We start from the raw sequence: 21,804 nt of genomic DNA, 5'->3' as shown, positions 1-21,804 counted from the left end.
GTATTGGACCAATCAGAGAAGAGGTCACTCTGTTGCTATCACAACGCTTACCTGATGACATCATTCCTTGTCCTTCTGTGTCGTCCTCTTTTTCCTGGGACGACAAATCTCATTACAGGAACTGATATTATTTCTTTTCAGAGGCACACACACGCCCAGTGCATTCAGGCTCCTCAGTGGTTAGAGACAAGGTGACGCCGACCGTCATGATATTCCTGACAGATGTTTCAGCTGATTAATCATTATAGATGAGCCTGACTGATCCTTGGCTGGTGGTAGACCGGATCCTGGTGTGGCAGTAGGGGGATCAGGTCTGGTCTCCAGTCTGGTGGTAGACCGGATCCTGGTGTGGCAGTAGGGGGATCAGGTCTGGTCTCCAGTCTGGTGGTAGACCGGATCCTGGTGTGGCAGTAGGGGGATCAGGTCTGGTCTCCAGTCTGGTGGGTAGCTACTTACTGTTGGCTGAGATGGTGCATTCCCATTTAAACCACGAGGTAGACCTTGCTTGGCAGGCTGCATTAAGGGACCAGCACAGGAGGCAGGAGAAGCAGCGTTTGCTGGAAAGGGAGTCATTAGCTGGGTTTTGGCTGCTGTCTGTGAGGGACTAGCAGCGTCATGGCTACTGGTGGAAACAGGAGTAGTCCTGCCTTTTGCAAAAGCTCTGAAGAATAGATGCATCACAGAGAACTGAATTAAACTTCTAGTACGGCAGAATAGTTTTTGTAATGTTATTATTCCAAAGAACCAAATCCGTAATGCACGCTGTCTACAGTTTGAGTTGGGAGACGCAAACATGAAGCTCTATATGAGCTGCTGAAATGAGCGGGAGAAGGGAAAAAAACAAAAAGTAAAACTTGTGTGATTATCTTCAAACCAACATGTAGAACTAGAGGCTGGGCGGAGCTTCCTGATGGGGTCATTTTCCCTCCGTCTGATTGGCTCTGAGCGGGCACACACTTCCAGTGTTCATGTGGAGTAATGCTCCCACTGACAGGCTTACACACTTAAAAAAGCAACAATAACCTGTTGACACAACATATAGATGGTATATACTACTGTATTTATTGTTAATTAGTTATTAAGTAGCCAATCCCACAGTATAAAGCACTAAAAGGTATTTAACGGTGCTTCACTTTATAATTTTACCGCTGCAGCGCCTCAGCGAGGGGGAGAGACCTGACACCCAACAATCAGGCTGCTTGTCAACTCATTTGCATACTAAATGCTGATTGGTTGTTCACTGGGGGAGAAGGAGGGGGTCAGGCAATGCAACGCTGTACAACCGGCACGCAGCTCTGTGCAGAGGGAGAGAGTTTAGGTAGTTTGTGCAGTTTGGGTGGATTTGATTTGAGGGGGCAGAGTATTTGTTTGAGGGGAGCAATGCCCCCTCTTGCCCCTGCCTAAAGCCGCCCTTGGTTAGTAGTATGGTGTTCCTCAGGGCCCGGTCCTCAGACCACCTTCGGTTCACCAAACATCTCATACAGCAAATCTTTCTGATGATGCTTCATCTTCATCATTTCTCTCTACCTGTCCATTTACACGTAGCCGTCCAATTCACGGTAATCGCCGACGTCACCAGCCTCAAGCCCCGCCTCCGTTTCCAGGACAACAGGCAGAGCATCTACACTGGTTACCTGTCGATGCCAAAAAGAAGGTGTGCGACCCTAAAAGCCGGACTGCTGGTGAGACACACACATATATACACACAGTTCGATATGGTTCCACAGAAACGGGAAGTCTATCCTGTCCACCTGATCTCGGTCCAGTTAGTCTGACTGATAAATGACGTCTGATTCCTCCTCTGATTGGTCCAAACATTTGGCTGGAATGAACGCTGGAATGTGACTGGCTAGACTGGATCAGAAGTTCTGGAACGGTCTGTGTCCAGGGAAAGTCTGATGTTGACTATGGTCTCATCTCTTGCTCTGTGTGTCTCTGCCTCATTCAGATTAGTGAGTGTATTGATATCCGGTTGCTGGTGTGGTGCGGAGCCGTTAAGTGGTTTTTCAGTCTTCAGATGCTGCAGGCAGGAGCATGTTATGTAGCATCAAAACAATTTTAAAGGTGTGAAACAGAACGAGCTCCATTTATGTCCACGTCGGTTCTGTCCTCGCCGGTTCTGTCTTCGTCGGTTCTGTCCACGTCGGTTCTGTCTTCGCCGGTTCTGTCTTCGTCGGTTCTGTCTTCGTCGGTTCTGTCCACGTCGGTTCTGTCCACGCCGATTCTGTCCACGCCGATTCTGTCTTCGCCAGTTCTGTCCACGTCGGTTCTGTCCACGTCAGTTCTGTCCACGTCGGTTCTGTCCACGCCGCTTCTGTCCATGTCGGTTCTGTCTTCGCCGGTTCTGTCCACGTCGGTTCTGTCCACGCCGCTTCTGTCCATGTCGGTTCTGTCTTCGCCGGTTCTGTCCACGTCGGTTCTGTCGTCGCCGGTTCTGTCCACGTCGGTTCTGTCCACGTCGGTTCTGTCCACGCCGATTCTGTCCACGTCGGTTCTGTCCACGCCGATTCTGTCCACGCCGCTTCTGTCCTCGCCGGTTCTGTCTTCGCCGGTTCTGTCCTCGCCGGTTTTGTCTTCGCCGGTTCTGTCCTCACCGGTTCTGTCTTCGCCGGTTCTGTCTTCGCCGGTTCTGTCCTCGCCGGTTCCGTCTTCGCCGGTTCTGTCCACGCCGGTTCTGTCCACGCCGCTTCTGTCCATGTCGGTTCTGTCTTCGCCGGTTCTGTCCACGTCGGTTCTGTCCACGCCGCTTCTGTCCATGTCGGTTCTGTCTTCGCCGGTTCTGTCCACGTCGGTTCTGTCGTCGCCGGTTCTGTCCACGTCGGTTCTGTCCACGTCGGTTCTGTCCACGCCGCTTCTGTCCACGTCGGTTCTGTCCACGCCGATTCTGTCCACGCCGCTTCTGTCCTCGCCGGTTCTGTCCTCGCCGGTTTTGTCTTCGCCGGTTCTGTCCTCGCCGGTTCTGTCTTCGCCGGTTCTGTCTTCGCCGGTTCTGTCCTCGCCGGTTCTGTCGTCGCCGGTTCTGTCCTCGCCGGTTCTGTCCTCGCCGGTTCTGTCTTCGCCGGTTCTGTCCTCGCCGGTTCTGTCTTCGCCGGTTCTGTCCACGCCGGTTCTGTCTTCGCCGGTTCTGTCCTCGCCGGTTCTGTCGTCGCCGGTTCAGCCTTCGCCGGTTCTGTCCTCGCCGGTTCTGTCTTCGCCGGTTCTGTCCACGCCGGTTCTGTCTTCGCCGGTTCTGTCCTCGCCGGTTCTGTCTTCGCCGGTTCTGTCTTCGCCGGTTCTGTCCTCGCCGGTTCTGTCTTCGCCGGTTCTGTCCACGTCGGTTCTGTCCACGTCAGTTCTGTCCACGTCGGTTCTGTCCACGCCGCTTCTGTCCATGTCGGTTCTGTCTTCGCCGGTTCTGTCCACGTCGGTTCTGTCGTCGCCGGTTCTGTCCACGTCGGTTCTGTCCACGTCGGTTCTGTCCACGCCGCTTCTGTCCACGTCGGTTCTGTCCACGCCGATTCTGTCCACGCCGCTTCTGTCCTCGCCGGTTCTGTCTTCGCCGGTTCTGTCCTCGCCGGTTTTGTCTTCGCCGGTTCTGTCCTCACCGGTTCTGTCTTCGCCGGTTCTGTCTTCGCCGGTTCTGTCCTCGCCGGTTCTGTCTTCGCCGGTTCTGTCCACGCCGGTTCTGTCTTCGCCGGTTCTGTCCTCGCCGGTTCTGTCGTCGCCGGTTCTGTCCTCGCCGGTTCTGTCCTCGCCGGTTCTGTCTTCGCCGGTTCTGTCCTCGCCGGTTCTGTCTTCGCCGGTTCTGTCCTCGCCGGTTCTGTCTTCGCCGGTTCTGTCCTCGCCGGTTCTGTCGTCGCCGGTTCAGCCTTCGCCGGTTCTGTCCTCGCCGGTTCTGTCTTCGCCGGTTCTGTCCACGCCGGTTCTGTCTTCGCCGGTTCTGTCCTCGCCGGTTCTGTCTTCGCCGGTTCTGTCTTCGCCGGTTCTGTCCTCGCCGGTTCTGTCTTCGCCGGTTCTGTCCACGTCGGTTCTGTCCACGTCAGTTCTGTCCACGTCGGTTCTGTCCACGCCGCTTCTGTCCATGTCGGTTCTGTCTTCGCCGGTTCTGTCCACGTCGGTTCTGTCGTCGCCGGTTCTGTCCACGTCGGTTCTGTCCACGTCGGTTCTGTCCACGCCGCTTCTGTCCACGTCGGTTCTGTCCACGCCGATTCTGTCCTCGCCGTTTCTGTCCTCGCCGGTTCTGTCTTCGCCGGTTCTGTCCTCGCCGGTTTTGTCTTCGCCGGTTCTGTCCTCACCGGTTCTGTCTTCCCCGGTTCTGTCTTCGCCGGTTCTGTCCTCGCCGGTTCTGTCTTCGCCGGTTCTGTCCTCGCCGGTTCTGTCTTCGCCGGTTCTGTCCTCGCCGGTTTTGTCCTCGCCGGTTCTGTCCTCGCCGGTTTTGTCCTCGCCGGTTCTGTCCACGCCGGTTCTGTCTTCGCCGGTTCTGTCCTCGCCGGTTCTGTCTTCGCCGGTTCTGTCCACGCCGGTTCTGTCTTCGCCGGTTCTGTCCTCGCCGGTTCTGTCCACGCCGGTTCTGTCTTCGCCGGTTCTGTCCTCGCCGGTTCTGTCTTCGCCGGTTCTGTCCTCGCCGGTTCTGTCCACGCCGGTTCTGTCCTCGCCGGTTCTGTCTTCGCCGGTTCTGTCCTCGCCGGTTCTGTCCTCGCCGGTTTTGTCCACGTAGGTTCTGTCCTCGCCGGTTCTGTCTTCGTCGGTTCTGTCCACGTCGGTTCTGTCCACGTCGGTTCTGTCCTCGCCGGTTCTGTCCACGTCGGTTCTGTCCACGCCGATTCTGTCCACGCCGGTTCTGTCTTCGCCGGTTCTGTCCACGTCGGTTCTGTCCACGTCAGTTCTGTCCACGTCGGTTCTGTCCACGCCGCTTCTGTCCACGTCGGTTCTGTCCTCGCCGGTTCTGTCTTCGCCGGTTTTGTCCACGTCGGTTCTGTCTTCGCCGGTTCTGTCCACGTCGGTTCTGTCCACGTCGGTTCTGTCCACGCCGCTTCTGTCCTCGCCGGTTCTGTCCTCGCCGGTTTTGTCTTCGCCGGTTCTGTCCACGCCGGTTCTGTCCTCGCCGGTTCTGTCCTCGCCGGTTCTGTCTTCGCCGGTTCTGTCCACGCCGGTTCTGTCTTCGCCGGTTCTGTCCTCGCCGGTTCTGTCTTCGCCGGTTCTGTCCTCGCCGGTTCTGTCCTCGCCGGTTTTGTCCTCGCCGGTTCTGTCCTCGCCGGTTCTGTCCACGTCGGTTCTGTCCACGTCAGTTCTGTCCACGTCGGTTCTGTCCACGCCGCTTCTGTCCATGTCGGTTCTGTCTTCGCCGGTTCTGTCCACGTCGGTTCTGTCCACGTCGGTTCTGTCCACGTCGGTTCTGTCCACGCCGCTTCTGTCCACGTCGGTTCTGTCCACGCCGATTCTGTCCACGCCGCTTCTGTCCTCGCCGGTTCTGTCTTCGCCGGTTCTGTCCTCGCCGGTTTTGTCTTCGCCGGTTCTGTCCTCGCCGGTTCTGTCTTCGCCGGTTCTGTCTTCGCCGGTTCTGTCCTCGCCGGTTCTGTCTTCGCCGGTTCTGTCCTCGCCGGTTTTGTCTTCGCCGGTTCTGTCCTCGCCGGTTCTGTCTTCGCCGGTTCTGTCTTCGCCGGTTCTGTCCACGTCGGTTCTGTCCACGTCGGTTCTGTCCACGTCGGTTCTGTCCACGTCGGTTCTGTCCACGTCGGTTCTGTCCACGCCGGTTCTGTCCTCGCCGGTTCTGTCTTCGCCGGTTTTGTCCACGTCGGTTCTGTCCACGCCGGTTCTGTCCACGTCGGTTCTGTCCACGTCGGTTCTGTCCACGTCGGTTCTGTCCACGCCGGTTCTGTCCTCGCCGGTTCTGTCCTCGCCGGTTCTGTCTTCGCCGGTTCTGTCCTCGCCGGTTTTGTCCACGCCGGTTCTGTCCTCGCCGGTTCTGTCTTCGCCGGTTCTGTCCTCGCCGGTTCTGTCCTCGCCGGTTCTGTCTTCGCCGGTTCTGTCCTCGCCGGTTCTGTCTTCGCCGGTTCTGTCCTAACCGGTTTTGTCCACACCGGTTCTGTCCTCGCCGGTTCTGTCCTCGCCGGTTCTGTCCACGCCGGTTCTGTCTTCGCCGGTTCTGTCCACGCCGGTTCTGTCCTCGCCGGTTCTGTCCTCGCCGGTTCTGTCCTCGCCGGTTTTGTCCTCGCCGGTTCTGTCTTCGCCGGTTCTGTCCTCGCCGGTTCTGTCCTCGCCGGTTTTGTCCACGTAGGTTCTGTCCTCGCCGGTTCTGTCTTCGTCGGTTCTGTCCACGTCGGTTCTGTCCACGTCGGTTCTGTCCACGTAGGTTCTGTCCTCGCCGGTTCTGTCCACGTCGGTTCTGTCCACGCCGATTCTGTCCACGCCGGTTCTGTCTTCGCCAGTTCTGTCCACATCGGTTCTGTCCACGTCGGTTCTGTCCACGTCGGTTCTGTCCACGTCGGTTCTGTCCACGCCGCTTCTGTCCACGTCGGTTCTGTCCTCGCCGGTTCTGTCTTCGCCGGTTTTGTCCACGTCGGTTCTGTCTTCGCCGGTTCTGTCCACGTCGGTTCTGTCCACGTCGGTTCTGTCCACGCCGCTTCTGTCCACGCCGCTTCTGTCCTCGCCGGTTTTGTCCTCGCCGGTTCTGTCTTCGCCGGTTCTGTCTTCGCCGGTTCTGTCCTCGCCGGTTCTGTCTTCGCCGGTTCTGTCTTCGCCGGTTCTGTCTTCGCCGGTTCTGTCCTCGCCGGTTCTGTCTTCGCCGGTTCTGTCCTCGCCGGTTCTGTCCACGCCGGTTCTGTCTTCGCCGGTTCTGTCCTCGCCGGTTCTGTCTTCGCCGGTTCTGTCTTCGCCGGTTTTGTCCTCGCCGGTTTTGTCCTCGCCGGTTTTGTCCACGCCGGTTCTGTCCACGCCGGTTCTGTCCTCGCCGGTTCTGTCTTCGCCGGTTCTGTCTTCGCCGGTTCTGTCCTCGCCGGTTCTGTCCACGTCGGTTCTGTCCACGTCGGTTCTGTCCACGCCGCTTCTGTCCACGCCGGTTCTGTCCTCGCCGGTTTTGTCCTCGCCGGTTCTGTCTTTGCCGGTTCTGTCTTCGCCGGTTCTGTCCTCGCCGGTTCTGTCCTCGCCGGTTCTGTCTTCGCCGGTTCTGTCTTCGCCGGTTCTGTCCTCGCCGGTTCTGTCCTCGCCGGTTCTGTCCTCGCCGGTTTTGTCCACGCCGGTTTTGTCCACGCCGGTTCTGTCCTCGCCGGTTCTGTCTTCGCCGGTTCTGTCTTCGCCGGTTCTGTCCTCGCCGGTTCTGTCTTCGCCGGTTCTGTCCTCGCCGGTTTTGTCCACGCCGGTTCTGTCCTCGCCGGTTCTGTCCTTGCCGGTTCTGTCTTCGCCGGTTCTGTCCTCGCCGGTTCTGTCCTCGCCGGTTCTGTCCTCGCCGGTTCTGTCTTCGCCGGTTCTGTCTTCGCCGGTTCTGTCCTCGCCGGTTCTGTCCTCGCCGGTTCTGTCCACGCCGGTTCTGTCTTCGCCGGTTCTGTCCTCGCCGGTTCTGTCTTCGCCGGTTCTGTCCTCGCCGGTTTTGTCCACGCCGGTTCTGTCCTCGCCGGTTCTGTCTTCGCCGGTTCTGTCTTCGCCGGTTCTGTCCTCGCCGGTTCTCTCCTCGCCGGTTTTGTCCACACCGGTTCTGTCCTCGCCGGTTCTGTCTTCGCCGGTTCTGTCTTCGCCGGTTCTGTCCTCGCCGGTTCTGTCTTCGCCGGTTCTGTCCTCGCCGGTTCTGTCCTCGCCGGTTTTGTCCACGTAGGTTCTGTCCTCGCCGGTTCTGTCTTCGCCGGTTCTGTCTTCGCCGGTTCTGTCTTCGCCGGTTCTGTCCTCGCTGGTTCTGTCTTCGCCGGTTCTGTCCACGTCGGTTCTGTCCTCGCCGGTTCTGTCTTCGCCGGTTCTGTCCTCGCCGGTTCTGTCCTCGCTGGTTCTGTCTTCGCCGGTTCTGTCCACGCCGGTTCTGTCCTCGCCGGTTCTGTCTTCGCCGGTTCTGTCCTCGCCGGTTCTGTCCACGTCGGTTCTGTCCACGCCGGTTCTGTCCACGTCGGTTCTGTCCACGTAGGTTCTGTCCACGCCGGTTCTGTCCACGTCGGTTCTGTCCACGTAGGTTCTGTCCACGCCGGTTCTGTCCACGTCGGTTCTGTCCACGTCGCTTCTGTCCACGCCGGTTCTGTCCATGTTGGTTCTGTCCACGTAGGTTCTGTCCACGCCGGTTCTGTCTTCGTAGGTTCTGTCCTACCCGGTTCTGTCCACGGCGGTTCTGTCCATGTCGTCCCACTCTGTTTTCAAATGGCACTATCTCGGTTGTCACGTAATGTCGTTCCAACCTGTGTTTCTGGTCCTGGAGCGTGACCAGGAGTCCTGCATATTCCACTTGTTGAATGATCCGCCTGCTCTTTGTTCTGGTTCTGTTCAGAGTCCGATTCAAAACAAAGTGGAACCACTGGTGTTCTCCCTCAATGTCTCTCTGTATGAGAAGATTCCCAGGAAGAGGAACATGGTTCAAGACCTCAGACGGTTCCCTGTGCTGAGCCAGATACCCCAACCCAAGAGAACCCAGGTCAGATAACACATCACTCCATTACAAAACAGGTTGGACCACACATTACAAATCCGGATCGTGGTCAGAACCCCCACAACCGCTTAGAACCCACATCAATATCCACATTGTTGATCAGGATCTAGTTCAGAACCCAGTTCAGAACCTACATTATCCGTCAGAACCTAGGTCAGAACACACATTACCCGTCAGAACCCAGGTCAGAACCCACATTACCCGTCAGAACCCAGGTCAGAACCCATATTACTCGTCAGAACCCAGGTCACAACCCACATTACCCATCAGATCCCAGGTCACAACCCACATTATCCGTCAGAACCCAGGTCAAAACCCACATTACCCATCAGAACCCAGGTCAGAACCCACATTACCCGTCAGAACCCAGGTCAAAACCCACATTACCCGTCAGAACCCAGGTCAAAACCCACATTACCCGTCAGAACCCAGGTCAAAACCCACATTACCCGTCAGAACCCAGGTCACAACCCACATTACCCGTCAGATCCCAGGTCACAAACCACATTACCCGTCAGAACCCAGTTCAGAACCTACATTATCCGTCAGAACCCAGGTCAGAACCCACATTACCCATCAGAACCCAGGTCAGAACCCACATTACCCGTCAGAACCCAGGTCACAACCCACATTACCCATCAGATCCCAGGTCAGAACCCACATTACCCGTCAGAACCCAGGTCACAACCCACATTACCCGTCAGAACCCTGGTCACAACCCACATTACCCGTCAGAACCCAGGTCAGAACCCACATTACCCGTCAGAACCCAGGTCACCACCCACATTACCCGTCAGAACCCAGGTCAGAACCCACATTACCCGTCAGAACCCAGGTCACCACCCACATTACCCGTCAGAACCCAGGTCAGAACCCACATTAACTGTCAGAGGCCAGGTCAGAACCCAAATTACTCATCAGAACCCTGTTCAGAACCCACATTACCCATCAGAACCCAGTTCAGAACCCACATTACCAGTCAGAACACAGGTTAGAACCCACATTACCCTTCAGAACCCAGGTGAGAACCCAGGTCAGAACCCACTTCAAAACCCAGGTCAGAACCCATATTACCCGTCAGAACCCAGGTCAGAACCCACATTACCTGTCAGAACCCACATCACCCGTCAGAACCCAGTTCAGAACCCACCTTACCTGCCAGAATCCAGGTCAGAACCCACATTACCCGTCAAAACCCATTTCAGAACCCATATTACACGTCAGAACCCAGTTCAAAACCCACATTACCCGTCAGAACCAAGTCAGAACCCACATTACCCGTCAGAACCCAGGTCAAAACCCACATTACCCGTCAGAACCCAGGTCAGAACCCACATTACCCGTCGAAACCAAATTCAGAACCCATATTACACAACAGAACCCAGGTCAGAACCCACATGACCTATCACAACCCACATTATCCATCAAAACCCACATTTCCCATCAGAACTCAGGTCAGAACCCAGATCCGAATCCACATCAGAACCCATATCACGCGTCAGAACCCTGGTCACAACCCACATTACCCGTCAGAACCCTGGTCAGAACCCACATTACCCGTCAGAACCCTGGTCAGAACCCACATTACCTGACAGAACCAAGGTCAGTACCCACATTACCGATCAGAACCCAGGTCAGAACCCACATTACCCGTCAGAACCCAGGTCAGAACCCACATCACTCGTCAGAACCCAGGTCACAACCCACATTACCCATCAGATCCCAGGTCACAACCCACATTACCCGTCAGAACCCAGGTCAAAACCCACATTACCCGTCAGAACCCAGGTCAAAACCCACATTACCCGTCAGAACCCAGGTCAAAACCCACATTACCCGTCAGAACCCAGGTCAAAACCCACATTACCCGTCAGAACCCAGGTCAGAACCCACATCACGCGTCAGAACCCAGTTCAGAACCCACATTACCCATCAAAACCAAATTTGCCGTTTTTGGATGATGACTCCTTTAAAGAAACTGAGATCTCCTGTCCGTCAGATCCACATCCAAAAGGCCTGCGGTCCTGACAACCGTTGCCACAGTAACTTGCAGATGTCAGCCCAGTTCACCGATGAGAACCAGAAACCGTTTTCAAAGTGAGTGACTGTCCTAAACACAGACTCATTACTGAGCATAACAAGGATGGGTCAGGCTGCAGGGTCCTGGTGGAAGAACCGGGCTGATGGGTGTCAGGTCTGTGTGCAGGTTGCAGGGCGGTCCGGTCTTGTTCTACAACGGCGGCATCAGGAGGCTGATCCTGGAGGTCAACGTCAGCAACACGCCATCACCTGGCAGACCAGCAGAGGACGCTCACAGCGCCGTTTTAAACATCAGCATCCCGCCAGCGCTCACATACTCTGGAGTCCAGACCAAGGTGAGGAAGACCTGGACCTGAATAGACCAGATCAGGAAGCCAGACTCTGTTTATCTGATCTAACCGAAGACATGTCCTGGTTTGTAGTTTTCAGATTTTGTGAAAAACTGTGATGGATGCTTGTTTTAAATGCTGCTGGTGGTGGGATAGTTTACCCAGAGCAATGTGTCAGTTATCTCAATATAGATCTGTGTTGCTTTCACATGTCAGTTTACACATGTCCCTGTGACGGACCGACGACCCCTTCGGGTGTACCTGCTTCTCGCCCAGTGATTGCTGGGATAGACTCCAGCATCATCACGACCCTGACCTGGACTAAGCAGAGAAGAAAACAAAGGAATGGAGTTTGTACATGTGAAAAAAGTAGTTTGGGAAAATGGCTGCAATGAAAATCCCAAAGCAGGATTTTCCAGGTGACTCAGTCCAATTGATGGGATTTCTGAATGATCAGGCTAGTTTATTTGTCCAAAACCATTTCATGAATAAAAGTGTGTTACATAAAAACATCAGAAGCATTACAGGCTGTGTGAAGAAAAATGGCAAAAAAATACCAATAAAAAAAAAGGTTAAAATCATTAAAGCAAAATCATTTAAAGTCCGGGTGGAGAGACGACCTCGGTCCGGGTGGAGAGACGGCCTCGGTCCGGGTGGAGAGACGGTTGCAGTCTGGGTAGAGATACGGTCCCGTTAGAAGAACTTGATATAACACCATGTTTGAACTACAGCTGGGACAAAGGAACCGACTGTGACTGCAGAGGTTATTTAACTTGACCCAAAGGACAACAGACTGGTCACAGGAAGGTTCTGGAGGTGACAGGAGACTCAATCTGGAGGACTTTGATGGATCTGACCCTAATGTGGACCTGTGTTTGTGTTTCAGGGTGACCTGTCTGCAATGGTGGATTGTTCTACTGAGAACGCTGTTCTCCTGTGTCACCTGGGGAACCCTTTCAGAAGCAACCAGAAGGTGCTGACCCATAGCCGTTATCCCTGTTATCAGTCCAACGGCTGTAGTCCTCCTGAGACTTTCTGCTTTGGTCTGTTTCAGGTTCAGGTGATGATCAAGTTTCAGCCATCTGAGAAAAGCTTGGACACGAGGGAGATCCGGTCTCTGTTGCAGCTGTCCACGTAAGATGTCCACTCTCCCACCCCCACCTGACGTGTGTGTTGGACATGTCTGAATGATTTTTCTGTGTGTCCACAGGCTCAGCGAGCAGTCAGATCTGTCTCCTGTGTCCGTCTCCATGCTGGTGGAGTATTCCCTGCAGACATCTCTGTCTCTGTGAGTACAAAGAGGTGTAGGTCTGATCTGAATGCTTCCTCTTCCAGCTGCTGGAAACCCGATGCAGGTGGAGACGGTCCCCAATGATGGCGCTACAGACACGTCAGCATGCTGAGACTCTCTACCCCAGAAACTATCTGGGTGACGGTGTGGGGGGGTGTGGCCAGGCTGGGGCATCGATCAATAAACCAAAACCAATCAATATACAGCAGGCAGATCAGTAAATGGTGACTGATTGATTAATAACAAACCGATCAAAAAACACAAGGTTGATCAATTAATGGCAACCTAAGGAAGGAACTCGCCTCCTGCTGATGATCGGCCCATCGCCTCCTGCCGATGATCGGCCCATCGCCTCCAGCCGATGATCGGCCCATCGCCTCCAGCCGATGATCGGCCCATCGCCTCCAGCCGATGATCGGCCCATCGCCTCCAGCCGATGATCGGCCCATCGCCTCCAGCCGATGATCGGCCCATCGCCTCCAGCCGATGATCGGCCCATCGCCTCCAGCCGATGATCGGCCCATCGCCTCCTGCCGATGATCGGCCCATCGCCTCCTGCCGATGATCGGCCCATCGCCTCCAGCCGATGATCGGCCCATCGCCTCCAGCCGATGATCGGCCCATCGCCTCCTGCCGATGATCGGCCCATCGCCTCCAGCCGATGATCGGCCCATCGCCTCCAGCCGATGATCGGCCCATCGCCTCCAGCCGATGATCGGCCCATCGCCTTCAGCCGATGATCGGCGTTATCATTTGTTTATGAATTGAAATCATTTACAGGATTAAAATCGATTAATCTTTATTTCTGTGCTCTCATTGGCTGTTTCCAAACAGAACCGGCATACCAGGCCCCACCTCCTTCATTGGTCATGTGATCGGGGAGTCAGCCATGAAAAAGACAGAAGACATTGGCAGCCTACTGCTGTTCACCTTCCAGGTTTGTGTATAAGCATCTGAACATCTGGACCACAAGAAAATGAACAGGCATAACCAGGTGTCCTCTGCCAGGTGCACATCTATGGGAAACCTCTGGGTCACCTAGGCAACCTAGAAGTGGAGTTTGACTGGCCAATGGAGCTGACCAATGGGAAGTGGCTTCTGTATCTTGCAGAGATTGAGCTGGATGGAACCTCCAAGTCTTACTGCAATCCACCTGGCAACATCATTAATCCCCTCAACCTGCTGGTAACATAGCAACACCAGCCACTTACATGTAGAGTCAGAGATATAGCTTTTCCTGCTCTCATACCTCAAAAAACTAGCTCCGCATTTTTTCAGTTGTCAAAGGAGCAGAAAAACCGGAAGAGGAGTGTGGAGAAGAGGGATAAGGAAGCAGAGGAAGAGAACAGTCTTAAAGCCATCGACCAGCAGAAACAGAAGTCCTACATACTGGTAGGACACAAGCATGTAAATTTGAAAGTGTTGAGACCCTGTTGCTCATTGAAAAAAAAAAATCAGTCCCATGTAAGAAAGTTGTTCCAGGTGTGAAGGAGTTCATCCAGATATGTAGGGGTTGTTCCAGGTGTGGATGAGTTGTTTCATGTGTAAACATGATGTTCCACGTATGGACAAGTTGTTCCAGATGTGAACGAGTTGTTCCATATGTGGACGAGTTGTTCCAGGCGTGAACGAGTTGTTCCAGGTGTAGACAAGTTATTCCAGGTGTGAAAGAGTTGTTCCACATGTGAATGAGTTGTTCCAGGTTTGGAGGAGTTGTTCCAGATGTGAACATGATGTTCCAGATGTGAATGAGTTGTTCCAGATGTGGACGAGTTGTTCCAGGTGTGGACAAGTTATTCCAGGTGTGAACGAGTGTTTCCCTATGTGAAAGAGTTGTTCCTGATGTGAACGAGTTGTTCCAGTTGTAGACGAGTTTTTCCAGATGTGAACAAGTTGTTCTTGATGTGAACGAATTGTTCCACATGTGAACGAGTTGTTCCTGATATGAACAAGTTGTTCCTGATGTGAACGAGTTGTTCCTGATGTGAAAGGGTTTTTCCACATGTGAACGAGTTGTTCCTAAAGTGAATGAGTTGTTCCTGATGTGAACGGGTTTTTCCAGATGTGAACGAGTTGTTCCACATGTGCACGAGTTGTTCCTGATGTGAACGAGTTGTTCCTGATGTAAACGAGTTGTTCCAGGTGTGGACGAGTTGTTCCACAAGTGAAATAGTTGTTCCTGATGTGAATGAGTTGTTTCACATGTGAACGAGTTGTTCCTGATGTGAACGAGTTGTTCCTGATGTAAACGAGTTGTTCCAGGTGTGGACAAGTTGTTCCAGGTGTGGACAAGTTATTCCAGGTGTGGACGAGTTGTTCCACATGTGAACGAGTTAATCCTAATGTGAACGAGTTCTTCCACATGTGAAAGAGTAATGTGAAAGAGTTCCTGATGGGAACGAGTGTTTCCCTATGTGAAAGAGTTGTTCCTGATGTGAACGAGTTGTTCCAGTTGTAGACGAGTTTTTCCAGATGTGAACAAGTTGTTCTTGATGTGAACGAATTGTTCCACATGTGAACGAGTTGTTCCTGATATGAACGAGTTGTTCCTGATGTGAACGAGTTGTTCCAGGTGTGGACAAGTTGTTCCTGATGTGAACGAGTTGTTCCACATGTGAAAGAGTTGTTCCTGATGTGAACGAGTTTTTCCAGATGTGAACGAGTTGTTCCTGATGTGAAAGGGTTTTTCCACATGTGAACGAGTTGTTCCTAAAGTGAATGAGTTGTTCCTGATGTGAACGGGTTTTTCCAGATGTGAACGAGTTGTTCCACATGTGAAAGAGTTTTTCCTGATGTGAACAAGCTGTTCCTGATGTGAATGAGTTGTTGCAGATGTGAACATGATGTTTCAGGTGTGGACAAGTTGTTCCTGATGTGAACGAGTTGTTCCAGGTGTGGACGAGTTGTTCCACATGTGAAAGAGTTGTTCCTGATGTAAACGAGTTGTTCCAGGTGTGGACGACTATTTCCACATGTGAACGAGTGGATCCTGATGTGAATGAGTTGTTGTAGATGTGAACATGATGTTTCAGGTGTGGACAAGTTGTTCCACATGTGAACGAGTGTTTCCCTATGTGAAAGAGTTGTTCCAGATGTGAACGAGTTGTTCTTGATGTGAACGAGTTGTTCCTGATGTGAACGAGTTGTTCCTGATGTGAACGAGTTGTTCCTGATGTGAACATGATGTTTCAGGTGTGGACAAGTTGTTCCACATGTGAACGAGTGTTTCCCTATGTGAAAGAGTTGTTCCAGATGTGAACGAGTTGTTCCTGATGTAAACGAGTTGTTCCTGATGTGGACGAGTTGTTCCACATGTGAACGAGTGTTTCCCTATGTGAAAGAGTTGTTCCAGATGTGAACGAGTTGTTCTTGATGTGAACGAGTTGTTCCTGATGTTAACGAGTTGTTCCTGATGTGAACGAGTTGTTCCACATGTGAAAGAGTTGTTCCTGATGTGAACGAGCTTTTCCAGATGTGAACGAGTTGTTCCTGATGTGAACGGGTTTTTCCAGATGTGAACGAGTTGTTCCACATGTGAAAGAGTTTTTCCTGATGTGAACAAGCTGTTCCTGATGTGAACGAGTTGTTCCACATGTGAACGAGTTGTTCCTGATGTGAACGAGTTGTTCCTGATGTAAACGAGTTGTTCCAGGTGTGGACGAGTTGTTCCACATGTGAAAGAGTTGTTCCTGATGTGAACGAGTTGTTCCACATGTGAACGAGTTGATCCTGATGTGAATGAGTTGTTGCAGATGTGAACATGATGTTTCAGGTGTGGACAAGTTGTTCCTGATGTGAACGAGTTGTTCCACATGTGAAAGAGTTGTTCCTGATGTAAACGAGTTGTTCCAGGTGTGGACGACTATTTCCACATGTGAACGAGTGGATCCTGATGTGAATGAGTTGTTGTAGATGTGAACATGATGTTTCAGGTGTGGACAAGTTGTTCCACATGTGAACGAGTGTTTCCCTATGTGAAAGAGTTGTTCCAGATGTGAACGAGTTGTTCTTGATGTGAACAAGTTGTTCCTGATGTGAACGAGTTGTTCCTGATGTGAACATGATGTTTCAGGTGTGGACAAGTTGTTCCACATGTGAACGAGTGTTTCCCTATGTGAAAGAGTTGTTCCAGATGTGAACGAGTTGTTCCTGATGTGAACGAGTTGTTCCTGATGTGAACATGATGTTTCAGGTGTGGACAAGTTGTTCCACATGTGAATGAGTGTTTCCCTATGTGAAAGAGTTGTTCCTGATGTGAACGAGTTGTTCCTGATGTGAACGAGTTGTTCCAGGTGTGGACAAGTTGTTCCACATGTGAAAGAGTTGTTCCTGATGTGAACAAGTTGTTCCTGATATGAAAGAGTTGTTCCACATGTGAACGAGTTGTTCCACATGAATTCTGTCAACTGTGTTGCAGGACTGCGCCCACGGGCTGAACTGTGTCCGGTTCGCTTGTCCTTTGCTCAACATGAACAACTCTGCAAGTGTGACAGTCAGAAGCCGACTGTGGAATTCCACCATGATGGAGGTACGATAACAACATCTGCCACATTCTGCTCACAGTTCCAAGTTCTGGTCAGACCATTTAAGACTGATCACTCTGCATTGCTTCACTTTTAAAGGCTAGTTCAGTTTTGTACGTACTTCCAAACCCAAATAAAATAAAAAAGGAATGGATTTAGTAAAATACAATTTTTTTTCTTTAAAAAAAATAAAATAAAGGTGGAACATTATATATTTGTTCCAGTTACCAAAACCATCAAAAAGCTTGAAAGTGGTCAAAAAATCATTTCATCCTGTCTCGCCCCACCTCACATGAATTTCCAACAAAAAAAACACCAGACGTGACATAAATTACCCATCTTCCCTCACTTTTCTCACACTCATCAAAAAGTTAAATAACAGACAAAATGAAAATTTGTAATATAACCTAATATACCAAAATATAATACACAAAATAATTTAAGGTACAAAAAACACATAAATGGCCTCGACAACCCAGGGAACAATTTGTGGACCGTTTTCTTACACGCTGACATTCTCGGGCAGTTTACCTCTAAGAGTCTGTTGAGTTCATTCCGACTCAACTGAACTTAATAAGTTGACAAAGTTTGCACATATAAGCAGTGCTGAGGGACACAGTTAAATAAAAACAATAAGGAGGGACATTTTATCAGTCCGTTTCCTGGGTGGAAAAGGCTCCAACAGAAACCAAAATAAAGGATGTTTCCTCATTTTTTCCATTTTGTGGAAGAAACAAAAAATGATGACTGATGGAACCGCCCAGGTCAGTCTCAGATGTCCAGGTCCTGGTCCTGACTGAGACCTGGATCCGTCCTGCTGTCCTCTCTGTCGATGCAGGATTCACCCAGACACCTCGCTCTGCTGGACGACGACGTGGAACGGGTGTCTCGGTTCCTAAAACATGAAGCTTTACCTCTCCATCCCATGGCGACCTGCTCATCACGCAGTAAAGGTCTCTGCAGCATCACTGCAGACATTCTGGACATATAGCGGTACTGATCAGAAACTGGTCCACAGCTGATCTGCCAGTCCCCCCCTGCACCTGTCAGACCACCTCCTGGTCACATTCTCAGCCCTCCTTCCTCATGACACTCCGGAGGCTCCAATGCTGGTTTCCTAGCACAGAAAGCTGGGATGTGTCACCCCTACACAGCTGTGTGAGCAGGTTTCCTCTAGCGTCCCTTCCCACTCAGACTCCTCCTTCCTGTCTGTTAATGAGGCTCCAGAAACACTCTGCTCCTCTCTGGCCTCCTCTCTGGACAAACTCTGTCCTCTGCTGTCTAAAGCAGCCAGACTAAACCCTCCCAGTCCATGGCTCACTGAGACGTCACAGAGCAGGTCTCAGGCCAGCAGAAAGAAAAGAAGTCCCTGACTTGTCAGAGTCCCAGCAGAACCTCTCAGTCTTCACATCCAGCCTGACGGCTGCCAACATAGACTTCTATCAGAAGCAGATCCACAATGCTCCCAACACACGGCAGCTGTTCATGGCCTTTAACTGTCTTCTTTCTCCAGCAGCTGCTCAGCCTTTTATATATATCCATATATAGAACCATAGTATTCTAGAGAGGACTGACGGAACCACAGTAGGAGAACAACAAGACAGAATGTTCTAGAGAGGACTGACAGAACCACAGTAGGACAACGATGAGACAGAATATTCTAGAGAGGGTTGACAGAACCACAGTAGGACAACGATGGGACAGAATGTTCTAGAGAGGACTGACAGAACCACAGTAGGACAACGATGGGACAGAATGTTCTAGAGAGGAGTGACGGAACCACAGTAGGACAACGATGAGACAGAATATTCTAGAGAGGACTGACAGAACCACAGTAGGACAACGATGGGACAGAATGTTCTAGAAAGGACTGATGGAACCACAGTAGTACAACTACAAGACAGAATGTTCTAGAGATGATTGATGGAACCACAGCAGGAAAACAACAAGACAGAATGTTCTAGAGAGGACTAACGGAAAAAAAGTAGGACAATTACGGGACAGAATGTTGTAGAGAGGACTGACGGAACCACAGTAGGACAACGAGACAGATTATTTTCGAGAGGACATGTAGAACCCACAGTAGGACAGCGACGGGACAGATTGTTCTAGAGAGGACTGACGGACCCACAGTAGGACCACGACGAGACAGAATATTCTAGAGAGGACTGACGGAACCACAGAAGGACTATGACGAGACAGAATTATTCTAGAGAGGACTGACAGAACCACAGTAGGACAACGATAGGACAGAATGTTCTAAAGAGGACTGACGGAACCACAGTAGGAAAACAACAAGACAGAATGTTCTAGAGAGGACTAACGGAAAAAAAGTAGGACGATGACGGGACAGAATGTTCGAGAGAGGACTGACGGAACAACAGTAGGACAACGTTGAGAAGACAGATTGTTCTATAGAGAACTGACGGAACAACAGTAGGACAACGTTGAGAAAGATTGTTCGAGAGACGCCATGCAGAACCCACAGTAGAACAACGATGGGACAGAATGTTCTAGAGAGGACTGACGGAACTACAGTAGGACAACGTTGAGAAAGATTGTTCTAGAGAGGACATGCCGAACCCACAGTAGGACAAAGATGAGACAGAATGTTCTAGAGAGGACTGACAGAACCACAGTGGGACAACAACAAGACAGAATGTTTTTATAGAGGACTGACAGTACCACAGTAGGACAACGACGGGACAGAATGTTCTAGAGAGGACTGACGGAACCACAGTAGGATAACTAAAAGACAGAATGTTCTAGAGAGAACTGATGGAACCACAGTAGGAAAACAACAAGACAGAATGTTCTAGAGGGGACTAACGGAAAAAAAGTAGGACGATGACGGGACAGAATGTTCGAGAGAGGACTGACGGAACCACAGTAGTACAACAACAAGACAGAATGTTACATAGAGGACTGACGGAACCACAGTAGGACAACGACGGGACAGAATGTTTTAGAGAGGACTGACGGAACAACAGTAGGACAAAGACAAGACAGATTGTTCTATAGAGGACTGACGGAACAACAGTAGGACAACGTTGAGAAAGATTGTTCGAGAGAGGACATGCCGAACCCACAGTAGGACAAAGATGAGACAGAATGTTCTAGAGAGGACTGACGGATCCATAGTAGGAGAACAACAAGACAGAATGTTCTATAGAGGACTGACAGAACCACAGTAGGACAACGATAGGACAGAATGTTCTAAAGAGGACTGACGGAACCACAGTAGGAAAACAACAAGACAGAATGTTCTAGAGAGGACTAACGGAAAAAAAGTAGGACGATGACGGGACAGAATGTTCGAGAGAGGACTGACGGAACAACAGTAGGACAACGTTGAGAAAGATTGTTCGAGAGAGGACATGCCGAACCCACAGTAGGACAAAGATGAGACAGAATGTTCTAGAGAGGACTGACGGATCCATAGTAGGAGAACAACAAGACAGAATGTTCTATAGAGGACTGACAGAACCACAGTAGGACAACGATAGGACAGAATGTTCTAAAGAGGACTGACGGAACCACAGTAGGAAAACAACAAGACAGAATGTTCTAGAGAGGACTAACGGAAAAAAAGTAGGACGATGACGGGACAGAATGTTCGAGAGAGGACTGACGGAACAACAGTAGGACAAAGACAAGACAGATTGTTCTATAGAGAACTGACAGAACAACAGTAGGACAACGTTGAGAAAGATTGTTCTAGAGAGGACATGCCGAACCCACAGTAGGACAAAGATGAGACAGAATGTTCTAGAGAGGACTGACAGAACCACAGTAGGACAACAACAAGACAGAATGTTTTTATAGAGGACTGACAGTACCACAGTAGGACAACGACGGGACAGAATATTCTAGAGAGGACTGACAGAACCACAGAAGGACAACGATAGGACAGAATGTTCTAGAGACGACTGACGGAACCACAGTAGGACAACGACGGGACAGAATATTCTAGAGAGGACTGACGGAACCACAGTAGGACAACGATAGGACAGAATGTTCTAGAGAGGACTGACGGAACCACAGTAGGACAACTACAAGACAGAATGTTCTAGAGAGAACTGATGGAACCACAGTAGGAAAACAACAAGACAGAATGTTCTAGAGGGGACTAACGGAAAAAAAGTAGGACGATGACGGGACAGAATGTTCGAGAGAGGAGTGACGGAACAACAGTAGTACAACAACAAGACAGAATGTTACATAGAGGACTGACGGAACCACAGTAGGACAACGACGGGACAGAATGTTTTAGAGAGGACTGACGGAACAACAGTAGGACAAAGACAAGACAGATTGTTCTATAGAGGACTGACGGAACAACAGTAGGACAACGTTGAGAAAGATTGTTCGAGAGAGGACATGCCGAACCCACAGTAGGACAAAGATGAGACAGAATGTTCTAGAGAGGACTGACGGATCCATAGTAGGAGAACAACAAGACAGAATGTTCTATAGAGGACTGACAGAACCACAGTAGGACAACGATAGGACGGAATGTTCTAGAGAGGACTGACGGAACCACAGTAGGACAACTACAAGACAGAATGTTCTATAGAGGACTGACGGAACCACAGTAGGACAAAGACGAGACAGAATTATTCTAGAGAGGACTGACAGAACCACAGTAGGACAACGATAGGACAGAATGTTCTAAAGAGGACTGACGGAACCACAGTAAGACAACTACAAGACAGAATGTTCTAGAGAGGACTGACGGAACCACAATAGGAAAACAACAAGACAGAATGTTCAAGAGAGGACTAACGGAAAAAAAGTAGGACGATGACGGGACAGAATGTTCGAGAGAGGACTGACGGAACAACAGTAGGACAAAGACAAGACAGATTGTTCTATAGAGAACTGACGGAACAACAGTAGGACAACGTTGAGAAAGATTGTTCGAGAGACGCCATGCAGAACCCACAGTAGAACAACGATGGGACAGAATGTTCTAGAGAGGACTGACGGAACTACAGTAGGACAACGTTGAGAAAGATTGTT

General features: G+C 51.2%; 1 protein-coding gene across 1 annotated transcript in view; it reads left to right on the top strand.

The window, feature by feature from the left end:
- Positions 1-21,804, top strand: part of LOC306765705 (integrin alpha-3-like) — a gene marked incomplete at both ends in the record, with an annotated part of 175,611 nt that overhangs the window by 106,940 nt on the left and 46,867 nt on the right. Inside the window, 11 exons of the mRNA XM_079253190.1 lie at positions 1,546-1,682; positions 8,441-8,584; positions 10,599-10,696; positions 10,806-10,974; positions 11,855-11,941; positions 12,023-12,102; positions 12,179-12,256; positions 13,094-13,196; positions 13,268-13,444; positions 13,538-13,651; positions 16,677-16,787. Of these exons, the coding sequence (XP_079109316.1) occupies positions 1,546-1,682; positions 8,441-8,584; positions 10,599-10,696; positions 10,806-10,974; positions 11,855-11,941; positions 12,023-12,102; positions 12,179-12,256; positions 13,094-13,196; positions 13,268-13,444; positions 13,538-13,651; positions 16,677-16,787 (1,298 nt within the window). The remainder of the gene's footprint in view (positions 1-1,545; positions 1,683-8,440; positions 8,585-10,598; positions 10,697-10,805; positions 10,975-11,854; positions 11,942-12,022; positions 12,103-12,178; positions 12,257-13,093; positions 13,197-13,267; positions 13,445-13,537; positions 13,652-16,676; positions 16,788-21,804) is intronic.

Source organism: Telmatherina bonti, assembly GCF_933228915.1.
Source record: "Telmatherina bonti genome assembly, chromosome: 14".
NCBI lineage: Eukaryota > Metazoa > Chordata > Actinopteri > Atheriniformes > Telmatherinidae > Telmatherina > Telmatherina bonti.
The sequence above is the reverse complement of the archived record's forward strand: the minus strand, read 5'-3'. Positions and strand labels throughout refer to the sequence as shown.